Source organism: Pituophis catenifer, unplaced genomic scaffold, assembly GCF_029215685.1.
Source record: "Pituophis catenifer annectens isolate HBS135680 unplaced genomic scaffold, rPitCat1.0.hap2 SCAF_1, whole genome shotgun sequence".
Classification (NCBI taxonomy): Eukaryota; Metazoa; Chordata; class Lepidosauria; order Squamata; family Colubridae; genus Pituophis; species Pituophis catenifer.
In genome coordinates, this window is record NW_027256881.1 from 283,998,436 (window position 1) to 284,021,828 (window position 23,393).

At 37.2% G+C, this 23,393-nt stretch overlaps 1 protein-coding gene across 1 annotated transcript in view; it reads left to right on the forward strand.

The window, feature by feature from the left end:
- LTK (leukocyte receptor tyrosine kinase) overlaps positions 1-23,393 on the forward strand; it is a 108,985-nt gene that overhangs the window by 74,996 nt on the left and 10,596 nt on the right. The window contains exons 12-22 of the mRNA XM_070931307.1: positions 1,637-1,814; positions 3,854-4,004; positions 5,218-5,349; positions 6,573-6,729; positions 8,859-9,041; positions 9,629-9,727; positions 10,816-10,968; positions 12,345-12,455; positions 14,123-14,309; positions 14,789-14,879; positions 16,093-16,157. Of these exons, the coding sequence (XP_070787408.1) occupies positions 1,637-1,814; positions 3,854-4,004; positions 5,218-5,349; positions 6,573-6,729; positions 8,859-9,041; positions 9,629-9,727; positions 10,816-10,968; positions 12,345-12,455; positions 14,123-14,309; positions 14,789-14,879; positions 16,093-16,157 (1,507 nt within the window). The remainder of the gene's footprint in view (positions 1-1,636; positions 1,815-3,853; positions 4,005-5,217; positions 5,350-6,572; positions 6,730-8,858; positions 9,042-9,628; positions 9,728-10,815; positions 10,969-12,344; positions 12,456-14,122; positions 14,310-14,788; positions 14,880-16,092; positions 16,158-23,393) is intronic.

A 23,393-nucleotide genomic window follows, 5' to 3' on the forward strand; every position in this document is an offset into this window, starting at 1 on the left:
CGTATTTCCTGTATTTCCTTATTTCCTTGGCATAAGTGGTCTTGTGGGTAATATGTGGTAGAATTGTAAAGAATAGGCCTACTGTAATTCTAATTCATTCCTAGAATGTATAACTTTTTGTACTGGAACAATAATGTTATGATACTTTTTTTTACAAATGTGAATAGCAGAAAATTTTCAGGAGTCTGACTGTGGTCCCTGAATTGGGACCATAATACAAGGCAAAAAAGTTAAATATTCCTGCTTGAGTTTCAGTCTGGATCAGAGCTCCCATACCCTCTGTTGTTTTCTTTTCCAAACTTATTGACCTATATGAACTGAATTGTGTCATGTTTCAATCAATGCTTATTACTTAAATTTTTATATAGATGACTTAATTTTGTCAAAAAGAAGTGGTATGAAATCCAGTTTATAGATGCATCTTCCCAATGAGATGCTTAATGAAATACATATACTTCACAAAGTAGTTCCAGTTCAAGGGTTCATTGTTTTGGTTCAAAAATAATCAATGTATGCAATATTTTGTTTGTTAGTTATTATGATGAAACTAACAAAGTAGAAATTGATAGAACTTTATTAGGATTCCACCACCTTTCAGTTTTTGTTTTTGTTTTTGCTTGATCATGCTCAACAAAGCTCCTACCGTAAAGTCACTGTTGCTGATATTTTTTTCATTTGGTTTAAGTTGGGATCAAACTATGAAGATCTGAAGATCTAAAACTTACATTTGTTTTTTAACTAGCTTGCACATCAGCAAATTCAGAATTTTACATGATATTCAGGCTTATCTCATCCAATGCCCTCTTAAGGTGGCCATTCTGGCTAAAATTTCATTGGAAAAGGAGTAAAAAAAAAAGAGAGAGAGAGAGAGAGCTTTGAATGGAGCAGGAAAGAAAGCAATTCTGATCCAACGTTCCCCACAATGTTCAGTGCTGCTTCATTGCCATAAGTGACAGAGCTGTTAAAATCACTGAAAGGCTATATCTTGTGATCTGATAGCTGCTGAAAACCTTTGGGTAGGAGAAAGTAGAGTTGCACAGTTATGCATGTGGTTTACTAGAAAGGCATTTTTTTTACAATGAAAGGTACAGTAGCACATAAAGATGTACACAACTGTGTCACTGAGATAGTTAATGCTAGAAGCCTGACTAGGTGGCTCAGTGGCTTAGACACTGAGCTTGTTGATCAGTAAGGTTGGCAGTTCGGTGGTTCGAATCCCTAGTACAGGTCGGACTAGATGTCCTCCAAGGTCCCTTCCAACTCTGTTACTGTTACTGAAATGCAAAACTATTAGTAAAACATCCCCCAGAAGGGAAAGGAATTAGTAGGAAATGTGGTTGTTGCTATATTATCTGGAAAAGTTTTTTTACTACTGTATAAAGGTTTTTTTACAGTATTTTTATACATATTATATATGTGTGTGTTTTGTATAGTTTTAACATTGTGCACCACCCAGAACTACCCTGTTATAAGATGGGCCAATAAATTTAACAAACAAACAAACAAGTGAGAAATGAAAAACTGGACCAGGCGGGACAATAATGCTTTTTTTCTTTTTATTATGTGTGAATATGATCTGGGAAAGAAAGTGAAGTTGACGTGCTAGTCATAGCTCTGAATCTCTTTCTAACAATAGGGGAAACTCCTGTTAATCTCTGGTGGTTTACAGCCTGTGGGGCTAGTGGGCCTCGAGGACCAACACAAGCACAATGTGATAGTGCTTACCACACCACCAATGTGTCAGTGACTGTGGAAAAAGAGGGACATCTACGAGGGGTACAAATCTGGAAAGTGCCAGCATCAAACCGATATACGTGAGTATCAGTGTGATGAGGTGAGGAAATAAGAATGCAGGTAGTCCTCAACTTACAACAGTTTGTTTAGTGACCATTCAAAGTTACAACGGCACTGAAAAAGTGACTTACAATAGTTTTTCACAGTTGTGACCTTTGCAGCATCCCCACGGTCACATGATCAAAATTTCAGATGCTTGGCAACTGGTTCATATTTATGACGGTTGCAGTATCCCAAGGTCATGTGATCCACTTTTGCGACCTTCTGACAAAGTCAATGGGGAAGCCAGATTCACTTAACAACCGGGTTACTAAATTAACAACTGCAGTGATTCACTTAACAAGGCAAGAGGCAAGAAAAATCGTAAAATAGGGCAAAACGTAACAAAAATCTCACTTAACGACAGGAATTTTGTGTTCAGTTGTCATAAGTCGAGGACTACTGACTGTTTATGTGGTAACTTTTAAGCCAAGGAATCTAATGGTACCTCCCATGAATCCAATCAATATGAGCAGTGGTCCAAGATTTTCTGAGAGGTCCAGTTATATCTGAAATAGTGGCAAAATAGGCGGCAAACAAATTTAACAAATAATAATAATAATTCCCACCCCCACCCTGCTTATTTCAAAAATTAGCCATGTAATATTTTCATTAAGATAGAGCAGCATTGTAATTCCTACATTTAAAATGTTATATTTTCTATCAGTGTATTTTTAAAAAATACATAAAACCTGTAATGCAGGACTGAAAGATTTTAAAGGTGTTATATAATAAAGAATGTGGAAGGAAAGAGAAGAAGAGGACAAATAGTAGTGGTGCATTAAACTGGTGAAGAATGAACAGTTGAGAACCTGAAAGAGCAGATTAGGGACAGATCATCTTGGAGAAAATCTATGCAGTTTAAGGGTCAACAACCTTAATGGCATATAATCCATCAATCACATCAAAGATGGGCTGGGTACTTATTTATATTTATAAATATAAATAAATATAAATATAAATATAAATATAAATATAAATATAAATATAAATATAAATATAAATATAAATATAAATATAAATATAAATATAAATATAAATATATATTGCCCCCAACAATTTGGGTCCTCATTTTACCCACCTCGGAAGCATGTAAGGCTGAGTCAACCATTTTATTATTTATTATAAAAGTTTTATTATTTACTATTAATTAGTTATTTGGTTTAAAATGGGATTTTATTGTACTTGTTTCTTAACTTGTGTTCGCCGCCCTGAGTCCTTCGGGAGAATGGCGGCATATAAATACATGTAATAAATAAATAAATAAATAAACCTTGAGCCTGCTGAGATTTGAATGGCCAAATTGCAGTCAGCCGGCAGTCAGCAGAAGTAGCCCGCAGTACTGAACTCTAACCACTGCGCCACCATGGTTTGCTTGCTTATTTATTTGTTTGTTTGTTTGTTTATTATTTTGTTAAATTTATTTGCCACCTATCTCACCATGGAGCTACTCTAGGCAGCTTCATTAAGATTGTAAAAGGTAGAAAAAAGAAAAGGCGTGTAAAAGGAATTAAAATAATCAAACAATAAAGTAAGCAATGACAAAGGAACACAATGAGAATACATCAATATGATAACAAAAGAGACGAATGGATGGAGAGCAGAGAACAAAGGGGGAAAGGTTAAATCTGCCATCAATCTAGCAGCCACTTCCAGTGTGGAACTTCCCCATCTGGTGCCCAGGCCAACTGGCAGAGCCAGGTCTTCAGGCTCTTGTGGAAGGATAGGGGGCAGATCTCAGAGGATAAAATGTTCCAAAGGGTGGGCGCTGTAGCAGAGAAGGCTGGATCCCACTAGTTGGAGTTCTTTCACCAATGGGATCCTAAGTAGGCCCTCTCGGCTGGTACAAGTAAAACGGGCTTGGCAGTTGGCCTGGGCACCAGATGGGGGACAAGGCAGTTGACCTGGATATCACCTGAACTCTCTTTGGAGACAGGATTGTGGCTGTGTAGAGCTCATCAACTTGGAGCCTCGTTTTGAGCTGTAAAGTTTCTTCCTAATTGCTGTTACTCTTCTCCAGGATTTCAGCCTATGGAGCAGCTGGAGGAAAAGGAGCCAAGAACCACAACAAACGGTCCCATGGGATTTTTATCTCAGCTAACTTCCAACTGGAAAAGGATGAGCTCCTCTACATGTTGGTGGGGCAACAAGGGGAAGATGCCTGCCTAAGGGTGAGGCATACATACTTTCCACTCCAAGCACTTGGTGCACTTTGAGATTGTGACAAAAGGTTGATTAGGATATTTCAGGAGTCAGTCTTCTCAGTCATGATAGCTCCAAAATAAGAAACAGGACACAAAGGATTGCAAAGAGAGGGTTTGTTTGTTTTTTGTTTTTGCTTAGCTTGAAGTTTTGTCATTCTTTTTGTTGAGTTTCCAATCAATGTCTTCTTTGCTGAACCTGTAGACTGTTTTGAAATCTAATATTGATCAGTTCTGAATGTATTTTAAATAATCGTAACTGATACATTTGAAGGGGGGGAAATCCTAGTATATAAACAAAAGAGAGAAAATGTTAAAAGTGGCATTTTCACCTAATGTGAAGAATAAGTGAGCCCAATCTGTGTTCAGGATTTTTTTAAAAAGTGCATATTCTCTGCAGTAGTAAATATATGCAATCTATAATTCATTGATTACAAATATTGAAGCAGATTAATATCATTTTGGAACAGGGGTCCTTAACCCCCGGGCTGCGGCCTGCTACTGGGCCTGAGCTGTTCGAAACTGGGCCATGGAAGCGGCGGGCGAGCACACACATGCATCCACACTTGCACAAGCAGCAGGCGAGCGTGTGTGCACAATCATGCTCCATTTGCATGAGTGGCAGTTCACATACCCACCGCTCACGCAAATGGAGCTACATGCATGCACTTGCTGCTTGTGCAGGACTATCCCCTCTTCTCCCCCACCAATCCACAAAGCCGGAAAGGTTGGGGAAACTCTGTTTTAGAAGAATTCAGATTGCTATAATTAACATGTTGGATCAGTTCTGATGAAACCTGGGTTCAGATTCATATACAGTCACTGAAGCTCATTGGTTGATTTGGGTCAGGTGGCACGCTCAGTCTTCCAGCTACATTCACAAGTAATTCCTAGAACTTTAACCCCAATCTGGGATTTCCCCACTTTGGGGGAAACTGGGATTTCCCCTACTTTGCCTACCATAGGTTTCCATCTGCAGTTAATCATTGCTCAGCATCGCATTACGATACAACTAAAAAATGACTTCCAGAACTACTTCATTGAACTCCTAGAATAAGGGGGAAATCTAAATCTATCAACCAAATAAATCAAAGATTAACGGAGAAATGTTTTCAGTTGTCTGTGTATTTAAATAAAAATGTTCTTCAGATTTTAATTCTTTTTCTCCCTGTTGCTCTTTCAGATTAACTATCACACTAAGCAGATTTGCCTGGGGGAATCTTCAGAAATTGAAGAAGAATACAAAAAAGCGAAGGGACTGACCGAATGGGCTGGAGGAGGGGGAGGGGGCGGAGGAGCCACTTATGTGTTTCGAGTAAGTGTTCGTGATCTTTTGCAAGCAGTTACTAAGGACCGCTAGCAATTATTTAGCAAAAGCTAGCTACGGTTAGCAATATTTAAGGGCCAGTTGAAGCAGCTTCCCATCTGGAGAATATTTAAGCATAAGTGGTACAAACATGATGAGCTCCAGGCAATGGAGACAGTCATTGCAACAGGGGGATATCAAAGTGTTCATTGCTGAAATGCTTAGCAGCTGATAAATGATATGGCCCCGGATTGAAACCTCCACCATGCAGTCCTAAAACAGCCCAAGACAATTTGAATTACGAATGACCCCTGAGTTAACATTGTGTCTCTTCCTGCCCTTTTCCTTTTTGTCCTTCCCTTCTGAATCATCTTGAATGGTTTGAATCATTACCATTGCTGTTCAAAGAATAGAGGCAATTGGTAACATATCCGTTTCATTGGCAAGATTTCCTTCAGAGATTTCTGGGGTGGTTTGCTGAAAACGCTGAGGAATGTTCAGTATGGAAATCCCAAAGGTGCTTTTTTTCCAAGTGGCAACTGGACTCTTCTTTGAACACATTTTGCTTCTCATCCAAGAAGCTTCTTCAGCTCTGATTGGATGGTGGGGAATGGAAGGATTTATACTCCTTGTAGACAACTGGTCATTTGCATTTTTTTTAGCGAGTCATTAAGGCCACCTGGAGGTTTATCTGTGTCCTCAGGGTTACCTGAGTGGTGCAAATGGGTGTGGAACCTTCTTGGAACGGTTGAAAGGACTTCAAAGAAAAACCAGAAAGTCCAATTGCCTCTTGAAAAAAAAGCACTTTTGGGACAACCATGACCTGGATGACTGAGAATCTTCATAGATGTTCAGTATGGAACTTTAGTGTCTTTAACGTTGTTAGAGTTCCCCAGGCAGAGATAATATTTTAAGCCACATCAGACAATTGTTGGTCCCACAACAGCTGAGAGGCCATCGCTTTTCCTGGCCCTTCCTAAACTTTGCTCGAGAAAGCTTGAAATTACGTGACTCGGCCCTCCTGATTTTAGAGGCAGGCGTAAGACGGTTCAAGAGTTACTGCCAACGCTGCTTGCCTCTTGGGCCAAAGAATGTCAGCTCTTCCAGTCAGAGTTTTTATTTCTGTTTGGGGTTTTGTTTTGTTTGGTGCTTGACTTTGAACCTTCGATGTTTCCTTAATGTTTCCTTGTGTTTGTGTGTGTGTGTATGTGTGTGTGTGATTTCTTGAGCAGCAGAAGGATGGAGCTTTTGAACCTTTGCTTGTTGCGGCAGGGGGTGGAGGAAAAGCTTATCTGAAGGCGCAGGAGAGCTCCCTGGACGATGCGTTCTTGGAACAGTATGTGAACAGCTCGGCAATACCTGGGGTCAGTGGGAGAACTGGAGCAGCAGGTGAGGATCTGCTCTTGATAAGGGGCCAGCAGCTGAGCAAACAACATCTGTTGAAATTATATAAAGTGAAGATACTTCACAGGAAATGAATTAGCATGACACTTCTATACCGTATGCTAATTTTACATTTATAGATGCAAATTTAGGCCAGTTAGAATTTATTGTCACCTCAGGGGCCTCTCTTGAAAAACTTAAAAGAATACAAAGACAACAGACTGAATGTTAAGCATTTGAAGAATGCTGTATTAAGGCTAAGATTTATTGTGGGTTACAATATGTACAACTACGTGCATGCCGAATCAATATTTTTCATAACCTGAAAGCTTTTGCAAGAATAGGTATGCTTAGTAGTCTTTAAGATGCTCGTGAGTTCTTTTTATTTTCATGGTCCTTTCCATATCACTCTGAAATTTCCTCTTGGCATTATTTCCAGCTCTTTTCCCAGATTGGTTGCCAACTTTTGTGTTGTGCCCATGAGGGCTTCCAGTTTGCCATTCTTTCTTTGTGAAAATCCTATTGTTTTAGCTGTTCTTAGTTGAAAATTTATCCTATGTTCTTTATACTGTAGGAAACTAAGGTGGTATCCAAGGATGTATACCCCTAATTTTTGCCCCACAGCAAGACCCTGTGAAGTAGGTTGGGTCAAGAGAGAATGACTGGCTCAGTTGCCCCTGAATGTAATGCATAGAAGAAGATTTTCCAGATTAAGTCCAAGGCATTGATTATTCTCCATGTGTAAAACTCTTTTTCAGAGCATTGATATACTCACCCAATTTTTATGTTCTTCGCCACTGTCCTGAAAATTTCTCTCCTCACTGGGCAATTAAACTTAGAAAAAAGCTTCCTTCAGCACCAAAGAAAGCATTTCTTTATCTTTGTGTGAGAAAAAAAATATTCAGGGGCCATTACAGCACACAGGGAACTAGAGATGAACTCTTCCTTCTCTGTCTGAAAATTCCTCACATTAGATTGCAAGGAAACTTAGAAAAATAACTTCTTAAAGTTGTGTTTATTTCCCTGTACTTTATTATCCTTGGTAATGTGCAGTTTAGCTTGCTACATTGAGATTTTCTGAGGCTTGTAGCACTGGGGAAAGATGATTGACCTTGACCAGCATAACAGCAGTTGTCCAAAACAGGAATTAAGCTTTAAAAAATGTTCTTGGACTTTTGGAAGTAGATTCAAGGAATGGACCATTTGGATGCTTGGCAATCTTCATGATTGTTGGTGTTTGGCACTGGAAATTAGAGGAACAACTAGGCCCACTATATCTATATTATAAAATCCAATTGATTGTGAAATGGCATCAGACACATATCCATACTCATATACAGATATCAAATAAAAAAACTTTTTAGTGCCCTTAGTGGTCATTCAGATATTTGCAGCCTAGATGTAGTAGCCCTAAGGAACAATAGCCATACCTAAAAGTTTCATGGACTATAGAGGTAATCCATGAAAATTTTAGGCATGGAAATAAATAAGTTGGGTAAGATTTGGAAAACTAAGTTAAAAATAATTATATACATATCACACACACACACACATATATAATATAGTTTACATTTCTATAATATATATAATGTGTGTGTGAGGGATGTGTGTGTGAGAGAGAGGGGGGGGAGAGGGAGAGAGAGAGAGAGAGAGAGAGAGAGAGAGAGAGAGAGAGAGAACAAACATTATAGAAATGTAAACTATATTTTTTTCATTCCTGTAATGGTATCAGTTGCAAGCAACCTGCTCCACATATGAAAAGTTCAATTGATTATTATATTATATTCTACCTATAATACAAGACTCTCCCCAAACTACCTGACTTCTCTTGGGACAGATAAGGCCCCATGGAACTTAGGAGAGATCAGCCCTAGGTCTCCTGCAGCTGCACAAGGACTCAAGGCTAATTCCCTACTTGATCCCTCCTTCTTGCCTGGTTCTCCAACAAATGGAATCCCATAATTTATGGCACAGAAATTGTACAATAGCAAAATATTGGAAATAGGTTATAGATGTTTACATTAATGTTTATTGATTTGCTTTTAAAGTATATATATTTGTATCTATTTGTGAGTTCTAACTGATGTGTAATTTCTATCTGTGAATATCATTATCTTTCTCTTCACATTGTATAGGTGGAGGTGGTGGTTGGGAAGGTATTACCCAGTTTCCCTGGGCTGGAAAATCACTTCTGGAAGGTGGAGAAGGTGGTGAGGCCTGCCAACAAGCATTAGAGAAACTCCAGTGGGCTACTTCTGGTGGTTTTGGTGGTGGAGGAGGAGCTTGTACATCTGGTGGTGGAGGAGGAGGCTACAAAGGTATAAAGTTTAGTTTATATCAAGTCGAACCTTCATTTTGTTCCAAAATTATTGTGTGGCTCCATGTCCAGGACATCCATAGTAAAAAGAAATGGAAAATGTTATATCTAGAAAACATAATTTCAAATTATCTTATCAACCTGCATAATATTATCTATCTGTACAAATTTAGTTCTCATCATTGATAGTGTCGAAGTAAATAGTGTATACTTGCATTCATAGCCAATGTATTTTCTATTTCTGATAAACTGTTAGGAGTATATTCCCAGTAATGTTTTATCATTTGAGAAAATCAAACCCATTAAAAAATTGAGGGTGTAGCAAATCTAAATATGTATTGCCACATTTGTCCAGGAACTCAAATGGTACATTTAGAATGAAGAGACAACATTCTACTAAAATCTATTCTGAACCATAGAATAAGAACCATTTCCAGCAAATTTCAGGAGAAAAAAAAACCAGCAGTGTGATCTCAGTACAAAAATTCTAAGATTGAAATTTAAAGAGTTTAGTTTGGATTACTTGAGAACTAGACAAGCTATGGATCCTTGTAGCCTGCTAAATATGTCTCTTTGTCCTTTTTGTAGGTGGACATGCTTCTGAAACAGATGACATTACAGCTGATGGGCAGCATGGTGAATCCTTTGTGAATCCAATTGGGGAGATCTTCTTGAGCCCTTTGGCAGGTCAGATATAGTCCCACAGTGAGATGTACCTTATCATTTATCTTGTTCCTCAAGTATATTGATCTAGTCACATGTTCCTTTTGCATCAACTCTTAGAACAAAGGGAGGATTATGGAGATTAGGGGAAGCATAGAGATTCAACACCACATAAGAACAATGCCATTTATCTGTGAACTCTACTTATATCTACTTATATTAATATAATGGAATCATTTTTGAGGGCATTATCCAAACAGATTAAAAATGCTTTCAGTTGTTCTGACACATTATTATGTCGCAGCATGCTTGAAGCTCAAATTGAGTCACTGCAGAAGCTGCTTATGAAGTTTTGTGCCAATGTGGCAGGTCTGATGGCAGCACGTACTGGCATGCATGAATATTCCAGAATTGGAATTATTTTCCATAGTAAATATATTTTCCCAGGTTGAAAAAATACATTTTTTAAATTTAATAAAAATAAGATAGAATTCCATACTTAATGACTAAAAAAATTGTGTTTGGCATAAAAAATTTTCAATTAGAATCTACGGTACTTTAGAATGCTCTTCAGTTAATGAAACTTACTGCTGTAATTAATAGGTTTATATTTAAGAAGCCACAAGCTTTTTTTTCCCCCTGTTGAAATCGTGGAAAGCCAGTATGGCATGTTGGCTAAGGAATTCTGGGAGCTGAAATTCATACATCTTTACGATGCTGAGGTTGAACAACATTATACTACAGCATCTGTGACAGATGACCGCTCCCTGTTTGACAATTTTTAAATAAAGAGAACTGCCCCACCATGTGGCAGCCTATTCTACTGATTGATAACTTATGTAGTCAATAATCGAAGCAAATGTGTTTGTGTACCATAGTTGTTAGTTCTGCATTGAAATAATGTTCTTCTGTAGCCTTCAAGATGTGTGCTTATTATTTATCAGATAGTCGACAAAAGATACTTACAATTGGAAAAAATATACAGATAGAAGATCTACTGAGGAAATGTCCCTTCTTCCTTAGCATAATACACCTGTATTAGTGATGCGCTTTTTAGAGATGCTCTTTTCAGAAACTATTATTTCCATCCTTTCCTTCTGTTCCTCCTTTAGTTATGGAAAGTCACGGTGAAGTAGTCATTGAAGTCTATGTGAATTGCAGCCATTGCCAATCAGGTATCTGCAAACAAGAGCCTGGCAGTCACCTACCTGTCTGTATTTGTTCAGCAGGGGCCATCTTGGCTAATGACAACGTTTCCTGCACAGGTAAAATATGAAAAAGGGTTTGCAAATAAAATGTTCTATTTCTTGTTCTATTTTCCCAAGCTTCACCAGGGTCAGATCAAAAAAGCAATGACCAGTCATCCTTTTTCCTAAGGAATGCCTCTAAAATTATACACTAAACTATTCGTTTTGTTTTATTTATGTTTTGTTGTATGCGTTTATTTATTATCAATTAATTTAATTTAAATGGAAAGTTATCTCAACAAATGACTGTGTTTTTATTTATAACCCGCCTTTATTATTTTTACAAATAACTCAAGGCAGTGAACATATCCAGCACACCTTCCTATTTTCCCCACAAAAACAAACCTTGTGAGGTGAATTGGACTGAGAGTGTGAGATTCTGTATTATTGCATTCTAATTGTTGTAAGCTACTTGTGGCTCTGAAAAGGTAGCATCTAAATTTTAAAAGTAACAAGCATTAATAGCAAATCGATCTTTACTATATTTCTTTAAAAACATGTGGTAAAACTATGTAGTTTAAAGATCCCTTGGCAACCCCATTAAACTAAACATCCCAGGATTTGAGGGTGAACAGTGAGGTTACTGCTCATAATTTCTGCATTATGTGCTTTTCTCCAGTCCATGAAGCAGTATTAAAATATGCTGCTATATTTTTCACTGGTCTGTTGCTAAGCTGTTTTGTCCTTGCAACCAGGATACCTATTAGTGTTCTCCTCAAATCTTTAATCTGGAACATTTAAGGGAAGAAATTATTGAACTCTTGTAGTATCACCTGCCAGCAGGAAAAAGGCAACCAGTCATTGCTTTTAATGGAACAGCCACAACTTCTGAAGGCAAGCTATTCCACTGGTCAATTGTTCTCACTGTCAGAAAATTTCTGTTTTTTTTCTAGTTCGCTTCTCTCCTTGATTAGTTTCCATCCATTGTTTCTTGTCTTGCCTTCTAGTGCTTTGGAAAATAAGTTGACCCCCTCTTCTGTGTGACAGCCCCTCCAATTTTGGAACACTGCTATCATGTCACCCCTAGTCCTTCTTTTCCTTAAACTAGACAAACCCAATTTTATTAATTTATTATAAAATAATATAGTATAATAAATAATTATTTATTATAATTAATTTATAAATTTATTTATATTATTGTTAGTTCATCTACAGCCCATCCTTTTCCTCTACATTATATCTAGTAATTTGGGAACACATTTTTGCCCCCAGTCTTTCTCCTTTCAGTTTTCTATCACAAGGAATTGCCCACATTCTGTTTATGAACTTCTTAGATGTTAGGGTGGAAAGGAATGGCTGGACGAGACTCTTGCTCTGTGCTTGGGCTTTTTAAGAAACCCTGTTTAAAGCCCTAAACTTGAAATCTGAATGCTGACATCTCATGTTTTCTCTAGTTATCCGGGAACCAATTCCAGAAGAGCGTTTGCCTCTCCCATTCCTCTTGACAGTGGTTTCTGTGATTGTGGTGCTTGTTATGATTCTCACTTGTGGTAGCCTATCAATTGGTAAGTTGCATCTGCTATGTTTTGTGCACATCTGAATTCATGTTTTCACATCTTTTCAAGGATTTATGTAGGATCTTGGGAAGGAAAGTTGAAAAACTAGAGATGGTCTGTAAAACAGTGCTTTGGATCCAGATTAGTACATAATAATGTTTTGTTTGTGTTGGAGGATGGGAGTTGGGGTTATGGGGCAATTTTGTAGATTTTTCTTTCCTGTACAAATTGTTGTAGCTTCATGAAAAGTTTCTTCAGAGGATCATCAGAAACACAATGGAGGTGAACACTTCAAAGGAGCATGATCAGCTTGCTTTCTTCACACGGAGCTGCAGTTTCATTGAACTATTTGATTTGAAAAAATAAATCATGGAAAAAGAATTCCTAAAAACACTAAACTGATTGAGCAAAGATACACATAGATTTATATATTAAACTTTTTATATGAAACAAGGGAATAGAATAATTGAAAGCATGTGAAGTTTCCTGATGTGTCCAGAGTTTGTTAGTGTGAATAGGACAGTTGTAACATTAGCCGACTGAGTTGGCTATTTAAAGCACTATGTTAAGTATCATGGAAGGACAGAAAATGGCTAGTTATTTCCTTTGTAATTTCTACATTTTCATTATAAGAGATGATACTAATGGGATTTCCTGTTTTATATGCCAAAATAATTGGCTTCGTATCCTATGCATTTTGATTTGGATCCAGGAGGTGTTATTTATTGCATCATGCAGCGGGTGATAAAAGAATTGCCTTGTTTTTTATTTTAATATTATAAAATGTCCAGTGAATCAAGGTGATACTTTATTTTTCCATTTGGATGAATGTCATTCAAAACTATTTGAAGAAACATGGCTTGATTTGTCAGCTAATCCAAAGAGATTCAACATTTCAGTGGACATAGACTTCAGTAAGACAACAGCTGTGTTATATAATATTTGTGTCTGTGTCTCTTTCTCTCTGTCTTTGTATATTTCACACTGATGAGTTTTTCATCTTACAGTCTTTTTTTTTATGAGTAAGGGAAATAATTCAGTCCATCTGTACTTAAAATCTCATCTTTGGCTTTCAAGCCTAGGCAACTGTTTTAAAAGAGCTTTCTGATTAAATAAGCAAACATGCTTTTCTTCTATGTGAAAGGAGCTACTTAATGCTTAAATCCATATGCAGCCATGTATGTATTTCTGTGTGGTATATTTAATCCACCATCTGCTTCACGGTCCCCTTTCAAGTCACCCCTGAGAGTTGTGTTTGCAAAGGCTAAATGTTGAGTACAATTTTTTTTTAATTTCCTGAATTTTTTGCTTCACCCTGAGAGGAAAAGGCTTGTATTTTGAAGCTTGCCATTGTATCGTATGATACCAATTTCTTAAGCAACTATGAATCCACAGTTTGCTATAGACTTGGAATTGGGTTATTCGTTTCACCCATATGACTATATCTGCTCTTGACCAGGTCACAGTCTAAAAATGTTTGTATGTTGCCTGATCAGTTAAAAAAGCTAACTTGTAATTCTGCAGAAAATATAGTAACAAAAATTAAAAATATTAACAAAGAGAAGTAAGCCTAAAACATTTGAGACAGGTGTTCTGGAAAATCATTATATTTGTTGTTCACATGGTTTAATTTCTTCTCTTTTCTTCTCAGATTCTCATTCATGTTTTCTTTTCAGTTTATCATCGAAAGAAAAAGATGCTAGAAGGAACCAGAGCCCATCTGCAGAATCCAGATTATAACCTAAGCAAAATCCGTACTTCTACCATCATGACAGATTATAACCCCAACTACAGCTTTGCAGGAAAGACAGCCTCTCTCAGTGAACTTAAAGAGATTCCACGAAAGAATATTTCTCTACTTCAGTAAGGTTTAGCTGCATTGTGTTCTTGCTAGCATTTGGACACACCAGGGGTGGGTTCTAACCGGCTTTACTACTAGTTCTCTTTGTGCGCATGCTTCGCCGCTTCGCTCGCATGTGTGCCAAACTTGCGCTTTGCGCACCTCTCAGCTGGGCAAAAAAAGAAGAAATATAAGGTCAGAATAACGTGGGGGCGGGCGGGAGGCCCAGCTCCTGAAGAAAGAGAACCGGTTCGGTGATGTAATAGTGTCGCCGCTACCGGCTCAGCCGAACCGGGCCGAACTAGGAGCAACCCACCACTGGGACACACGCTTATAATTATAGTGCAGGAAAGAAAACCTGAGTTAAGTTAGAGAGCTCTAAATCCAAGCAATTGTTTTGTTGGAAAATGCTAATGTATAGTCAAAAGTGTTTTCTTGGTGTAGATATGAGAAGTGTCCAAAGTAACTGAATGTATGGTGTTTTCTTTCTCCCTCCCTTTAGGGAACTTGGACATGGGGCATTTGGTGAAGTTTACCAAGGAACAGTGGTAGGAATTACAGGAGATTCCAGTCCTCTACAGGTGGCTATCAAGGTTAGTGTCTTCAGCTAATGTTAGCTGACTTTGACTCTTGATAACTTCATGGACACATCCATGTTGTTGGATACCTATTGCCTTCTTCTGGGATTTTTCAAAACTTTCTAATGTAGCCTTTAGTCATCAGATTTCATGGAGAATGTCTTATCCAGGAACTAACCATATCTGATCCTGCTTAGTTTTTTCAAGATTAATCACAATTAGCTAGACAGTACTATCTATCGTCACAACTAATGATACATTCTTTTTGTTTTCTTTATTTCTGAAATGTTATCTGATGCGCCATTATGACAAACAGCTGAGCAGCTTTCAGCAGGGCCTGAAAGGTAATGAGGAAGCAGTATGCTCCGCTCCATATTTGAGTAGACCAGGTTGCCCTGATAGAAAAAAAACACTTAATCTAAGCATTTTACAAAGAACCATAGCACCAAAAAGCAATAGGCACTTTCCTAAACAGTTAAAAGAACAGAAGCAATTGAAACTGATGAGTATGTTTGTTAAAAAGTATGGATAAGCAGGGCATGCTTAGCCTGACATCAGAAAGATATAAAAAGTAATGCCAATGAATAGTTTAAAGAGGATATTTCCAAATCAGGATGGCATCACCAAAAGATTCTCTCTATTCCCACTCAGTTCTGTTTCCCCCCTTTAATTACTCAAACAATCTCCTATATCAACAATGAACTAAAGAGCCACCGTCAGTGAGTTGTTGGATAGCATTACTTGATCTGTTGTGTGGATGTATGGATGATTAAGGGGTGGGGAATTTATGGTGGGTGGGGTGTGTTTGGGGATTGTTATGTGTGTTGGGCCTGGTCTTTGGGTGTTAAGTGAATTTCATTGTATGAATGTGTACTGTGTATAAACGTACAATGACAATAAAAAAAGTTAAACTATATTTGTACCATCTGAATTGGAAGGTAAATGGTGTCAGATAATGAGTATCTCTATATGTTATATCTTTCATATTAGAGGCACTTGGTTGACATCACTTCTATAATCATGTTTTCAGAATTTGTTTTAAATGGTTTATTTAAACCATTGGGTTTCGATTGGGTTTCAATTTTGTTAGTTTTCAGGGTGAGAAGTAGTGTAAAATTAAACACAACCAAAGTGTTGTTTTAATAAACAAGAGTTCTGCCTTCCCGTTTTCTCCTGCTAGTAATCTTCCTTTGCAATGGATTCATGTTTTTCCTTTTCATTTCAACAGACATTGCCAGAAATCTCCTCAGAGCAGGATGAGATGGATTTCCTAATGGAAGCACTGATAATCAGGTGCGTTTTAAAACTTTCTTCTTAGACAGGATTGTAGGTTAACATGATGAACAAGACGTAACTAAAAACCTGTCTCTAGAGACTTAATTTGAATTTCATTTAAAAAGAAAGTAATAAGGTATGCACTGTATAAATCACTTATCCCTATTTCTGTTCCAGAAACTGCCAGTTGGTAGTAGAGTGTTAAGAGTGTTTCTATAGAAATTCTAACTTTACAGTGTCCCGAAAGAAGCTAGTGAGCTGCTGAAATCTAGTTTTATAGCAGTGCAATTCAGACTTACACTTATTGAAAGTATGTACATACTGAGGACATCCTATGGGGACATGGAAAATTACACATATCTAAAGGAGTAGAGGCAGCATTGCGGTGAAATTGGTGACCAGATAGGTTTTTTCTGGCCAGCCAAACCTCTCTGGGTAACATTGGAAAAGGCTGTTGTTTTGACTTCTTTAAAAAAAACATGATAGAACAATTTGAATTTAGGACACTACAGGAAACCAAAAGGAAATAAAGATTACAATTAAAGAGGAAGAATATTTAATTTGTCTTACATAGAATGGAGCAAAATACTTTAATATTGGATGTGTTGGAGAATATTTTTGAATACAGGACCCAGAAATTAATTTTAGGAATATCTGCCTCTATAGATAAACTATGTTTAAAGGATGTTATGGAAGAGGAACAAGTTTTACTGGACAAGATTGAAACCAATCTGAAAATGGATTCAAAAATGACAAGCTGTAAGAATAATATGGAAAAAGATACTATACGGGATTTGCAAATGAAACCAGATAATGTCTTAATAATTACAAGGGATACACAAAAGGCAAACCAAAAGAATGATTTGGATGACTCTCCTGTAGTGGATTTACAGAAGAGACTTTTCAAAGTTCTGAAGGATTTGTGAAAAGGGACAAAGAAAAAATGAAAAGTAAACAAAATCTAGGACATGGTTTGAAGGGATTAAAGATCAAGACTGTTAAAAAAATAAAAGGAAGGAATATAAAGTGGATTTGTTTCATCAAAGTTAAAACTGATGTCTTGTTATTTCTGATCATCCTTCATGGATTTTTGTTGAATGAGGAAGTTTGAAGCTTCTGTTCATAGATAAAATATGGAGTGAAGAGATTATCTGCTGTATTTTAAGAGAAGGTGATAAATTCTTAAAATTGTTTATACTTTTGTGATGGGGAAGTCCTACTTTATATACTATCTTTTCTTTTTTCTTTTTTTTTTGTTATACTTTCACTGTTATACTTTTACTGTTTTCTGTTCTATTTTTTTTCTCTCTCTGCACATTTCATTTTTTCATTTCATTTTGTTTTTTTTGTAATTTGTATTAGTTTTTATTGTACTACCGCAATCTTCAGTACAATTATTATTAAAAATCAAAATATGTACGTATCATATTTTATTTCCAGTACATGACTTTTGGATACTTGGCAAAAGTTGTCTAGTACTGAGAGGTCCAGAGATGACTTCTTAGATATTATCAATATGATCAATGCTAATATATTTCTTTCAAAAAATCTAATGGTGTTCCATTGGGAACTTCAGCCATCCTTAGTAGAGATCCAGCTATGTAATTAGCTGGCTATCTTCTTCCTGTCCTTTTGGATTCAAAATCCATTACTTTCATATATCATCATATGGGGAAGTATTATCTGGTTGATTTCATTCCTTCAGGGCTTCATTGAAGTAATTCTCTTAGCAGCCTATAAATAGGCTACATGAGAGTTGCAATATAAAGACAGTGCCAGAACATGAGTCACTCTCAGATAGGCACCATACGGCAGAGAACTATGCTGAATATACTCATGTAAAAGGATTGGACTGGTCAGAACTGAACACCTTCCTCATCTCTACATGTTATTAGTTATATATTTTAATAGATGCCAGTTGCTATTTAATCACTCTGTATTCAGGTCTCCTTTTAATTGGGCTCAGGATTCAGTAGGTGCCCTTTTTTTTGTTTGTTTGTTTTTTATTAGATTTATATACCGTCCTACTCCCGAAGGACTCAGGGCGGTAAACAGCCACAGAATAAAACACATAAATACAAAAATTTAAAATAGAATAAAAACGAATTAAATAATTTGACTGAGACAAATTTAAAATGCCCAATAATTTAAAAACAAATTAAAATTTACATTTAAAAGGGGAAAAGATTTAGGCCAGGCCGGCTTGATGGAATAAAAAAAATCTTGAGCACGCGATATATGTTTTGTTGCCAATATTAAATATTTTGCCACTGCTTTCTTCTAAGATTTTTTTTAACTTCCCAATTCCTGATTGTCTTGTATCCAGATATTATCTATATGTGACCTTGCTCAGCTTTTCAATGTCATTCTGGTCAGATAGATCTTCTCCATCTAGGCAGTGTTATTTCTCTGGTGCTTATGGTATGAAGGAATAGTCAGAAAATAAATACTACTATTATCCAGCCCTCCTGCCCATCATGCTGACTGGGAATTGTTGGATCTATAGCCCAACATATCTTCAGGATCTGGCGATAGTATTTCCAATTAAAATTGGATAATAGAGTGAAAAAAAGAAGTGCTTCAGCATCCTAGGAGAACCCGAAGACTGAGTTGATTCTTCATGATAGGCAGTTTCAACATTGTATTCCACACACACCCACACACTTTTTTTTATATAGAAATGAGACACACCTTAGGAAAATTTCAGCAGGTTTCTGCACATCAGAAAAGTACCTTGATTTATAGCTAGAAGCTGATTTAATTGTTATCTGCCTCTCCCTAAATGCTTGGCATGAAAAACATTCCTAGAGCCATTTGTAAGAGATTGCTTCTCTTTTCCGCTCCAATAAGTGGCTGAGACCCAACCAGAAATGACTGTATCCCTCCCAAACTGAAGGACCTCTGAGTGGCCACTTGTGTATGTTTGCATTTTTTAAAATCCATCTGCCCAATGGATACTTCCAAATATGTTCTTATGGTTAGCTATTTCCATCTTTCAAGAGAATGAGACATTACCCAATTAAGTGGCAATGGAATATTTCTTTAATTACTCCATGCTGAGCAAGTGTAGCGTGTGTTAATAAGAAAAAATTAATACTTTTTAAAGTTCCTGAATTGAATTACAAATTCCTAAGACTAGAATATAGAGGATGCATTTATTGAAAACAGACCATGACAGCTGGAAGGAAGGGAAGCGTCAGAAATTATAGCCAAAACAGGATTGGGAAATGAAATTCCTCCTTATGGTCTTTTTTTCCCCTTTGTTTTTCTTAGGACTCTTCTCCCAAAATGTTTCTGACTGTGTCTTTGTTAGCTTACATTTTCTTTTCCCCTCTTCACCATCTCTCCAAATAACACTGGTGTATTTCTAGAAGAAATATCTAAGAGCACTTCTAGACAGCTGGTTTCATGTGCTGTCCTGTAGTCCACAAAGTATCCCAGAATAAACTTGATCTGTCCCCATATAATACTGCTTCATGAACAAAGGTCTGAGGGCTGATGTCTTAACAGTTTACTGAGGCAAAAGTTGAGGTGACTGATTGATATGTTACTCTGTTGGCAAGAAAAACTTGCCTGAAAACTTCCTCAGTGTGGGCTGGACCAGATAGCTAGAGTGGTGGGTTTAGTAATCTGTTAGAACCTGACCTATGGGGTGGATGGGGAACTTCTGCTTTTGTCTTACTGATAAGACCTGGATTACCTGCAGTGTACCACCTCTGGATTACCATCTCTGGATTACCTGCAGTGCCTGCCTGATTCATGAGGGTAACAGTTTAACAGAGTTGGAAGGGACCTTATAGGTCATCTAGTCCAACCCCCCACTCAAGCAGGAGACCCTACACCATTTCTGACAAATGGCAGTCCAAACTTTTCTTGAAAGTCTCAAGTGATGAAGCTTCCACAACTTCCGAAGGCAAGCTGTTCCACTGGTTGATTGTTCTCACTGTCAGAAAGTTCCTCCTTATTTACAGGTTGAATCTCTCCTTGATCAGTTTCCATCCATTATTCCTTGTCTGGCCCTCAGGTGCTTTGGCAAATAGCTTGACCCCAAAGCACCTGAGGGCCAGACAAGGAATAATGGATGGATTATAAGGAATAATAAGGGTGGGATGATGGAGATTGACACAGCAATGCTGGCTATCTGAGAGGTAAAAGTATGATTTCAGTCATGCTCTGTCTTCTCAGATCCCTAATGTAACAAGCTAAAACACTGCGCAGGGGGTGGCACTGGCTGAAACAAAAGGATACTCTCCCATCAACAAGCGTTGCTCCTCTGTGCAATCTGCCAACCCGGTGCGTTGCACAGAGGATATGGGAGGGAAGAGTAAACATTACTTCAAAGGGTCATAAAACCAGGCATCCTGTTTGTCAGCCCCTACCCACTGTGGATGACTGCAGGGGGTGGGGTGTGCCCCCAGCAGCTGAAAACAGTTTATAGGAGCTGGGCAGATCCCATTTGGTATTGCATGGTCAGCTCAATTGCAGCTGAATCACCATACATCCTGCAGATAAGAAGGCTTCGTTTTGAGGGAAAAAAACATCTTAGCTAAGGATTGAGGGTGAGGAAAAGCTGCATCATATGAAGTGTCTTTCAAGAACTTCAAGCTGAAGTTGGGGAGATTGTGCACAAGGCCTAAGAGGAAATTCAACCAACCCTAAGGTCTCTGCACCCGTTTGCTAAATCATACTCTCCTGAAATCCTTTTTGGCTAACTCCTTCAATTAAAGACACAATTATAGTTGATAACTGAGCTGACCTCCTATAATCTTGAAAAGCTCTATGGATTGGATACATTAAAAGCTGATGTGATGAAGAGGGCTCCTCAAGAACCAACTTCTGTGGCTGGGATGCATTTTCAATTAATTTTTTGAATTAAAATCCCATACGAACAATTGTTCGCATGCCCAAACTACAGTAATAAAAACTAATATAAAGTAAGGAATAAAAGGAGAAGCAAAGAGAAAGCAAGGGCAAGAGAAGAAAAAAAGAAAAAGAAAAATAGGGAAAAAAGATATTAAGAAGTAGCTCCCAGTATTTCTCACAGCAATTATAACTACAATTATATTTTAAGCTTTCTAAAGTTACACAATAATACTTCTCTTTCTATAATCTATCCTGTCTAATCAACAAAGCATAAATCACAAATTTATTTTTTCATGCAAAAAAAACTCTATTAGAAGCTTCTTGTTACCAATAAATATAGCTTGTGACTTTTCTTTAATCAAAATTGATGTATCCATCTCAGCAAACTGGAATGATATCTATTGCCTGAACTGTGGAGGAGGTAGTAATGTTTGCCATTCCTATTTCCTGCAAATAATCCAGCAATAACCCAAAAAGATGCTTGCCAGGGATGCTCCCAAAGGGAGAGTGAAAAATCTGGACTCAACCCCAGGATGGCTTGCATATTGGGCTGCATCTAACTCTTTGAGTTAGAAAATTCAAAGATGAGTAAATAACCAACAAAACAGTTCAGTTGAGTCACAATTCCAGTTATTGATAAATGTATGAGATTGTTATATATTCATGGATATCCTTTCAGTTGGATAACTATTGTCTCTTTGTAGAAGAGAACTTCAGAAAAATAATTTAATCCTTTTGGAACAAGAAGCAGGGAGAGTTGTTTTGATTAATTATAAATTATACTTCAATTATTTAAATAATTGAATTATAAGTATTTATATTTCAAGCCTCATTTGAGGGAAAGTTATGTTTTTACTTTTTACAACACAGGAAAAGTAATTAAGGCTCTCCACACCCAGAATTCATAAGAATCCTGGTCTGAAGGCCAAAACAAACAAAACATTAAATACATTGATTGTCCAAACAGCAACAATGAGTTGGTTGCCCAGAGTTTTCTGTTTATGTGTGTCATTTAATGTCATAAAATGATTGTTTTGCCATGCATAAGTTAAATATACTATAGCTGATGTGGTTCCAACTGCAAATTTATTTACACACAAGGAAAGGGCTACCTCTAAAAAATTATTTTAAAGTTTGGTTGAATTTCAAAGAGTGTTAAGTCCTGTTCTTTCCCCAGTGGTATTATTTCTCAATAAGGGGTTTACTAGCAATTTAACACTATGGATTGTTATGAGAGACCAAATCATACCAACAATTTATGCTTTCTCTACTCACATCAGCATTTCTTCACTGGGAAACCTAATTATAGATATGTACAGAAGGCATCAATCTTGGAATCATTATTTTTAAGAATGTGATAATATAAACATTTTCCATCTAAGTATGGAAAGCATATCTGCTTTTCCTGTTATCAACCTGGGGACATGGGAAGCTGGGGTGGGCTAACAAGCTATCAACTTGGCAGAGATTGTTCCATTTCAATTTCAGCAACATTATTTTTTTGGTCTAATTTACTGATCGTATTCATAGTAACAGTATCTTTGATAAATCAAAGTGATTTACATGGTAATCATCCCTGATTTTGTCCCCATAGTAACCTTGAGGGGAAAAGTGAACTGAGAGAATGGGATTAGCCCAAAGTCAACCATTGAGTTCCATGGTTGAAGGGGGTTTAACCTGAGTCTCTGTAGTCCAAATAACATAACCACTGTGCCATTCTGCAATGATGAATGAGATTGGTTTTTAGCTAAGTTATACTGTCAAGCACGTAGATAAGATTGGTTACCTATTTTTTTGCATCTAATTACTTTTTGGAAAATTAGGATTTTATTTCATTAAAATAAGTGTCCGAAGTTTATCACAGCTTTAGTGCTCCCATTTGATTGGTTATGTATCTGGAAAAAAAGTCAACCTCTACTGCCATAATTTGTTGCCAAATAAGAGCCGAAGTGGCACAGTGGTTAGAGTACAGTAATGCAGGCTACTTCAACTGACTGCTAGCTGCAGTTCAGCAATTCAAATCTCACCAGCTCAAGGTTGTCTCAGCCTTCCATCCTTCCAAGGTGGGTAAAATGAAGACCCAGATTGTTGGGGGCAATATGCTGACTCTGCAAACCGCTTAGAGGGGGCTGTAAAAGCACTATGAAGCGGTATATAAGTCTAAGTGCTATTGCTATTTTAAGAATGGAATGTTGGTGGACTCCATGGATTACACAAAAAAAGGTGGGAAATTTAACATATGCAAGAATCAATGTGGGAAGTGGTAAGAAGGAGCTACCCTACTCAAAATTAACTCTCTAATATAATTAATCATTGTCTATAGGCCTTTAGGGAGTCTGATAGTAGACATCTGAGGTCTAAAATCACTCACTGCATAAAATTGCAATTAAT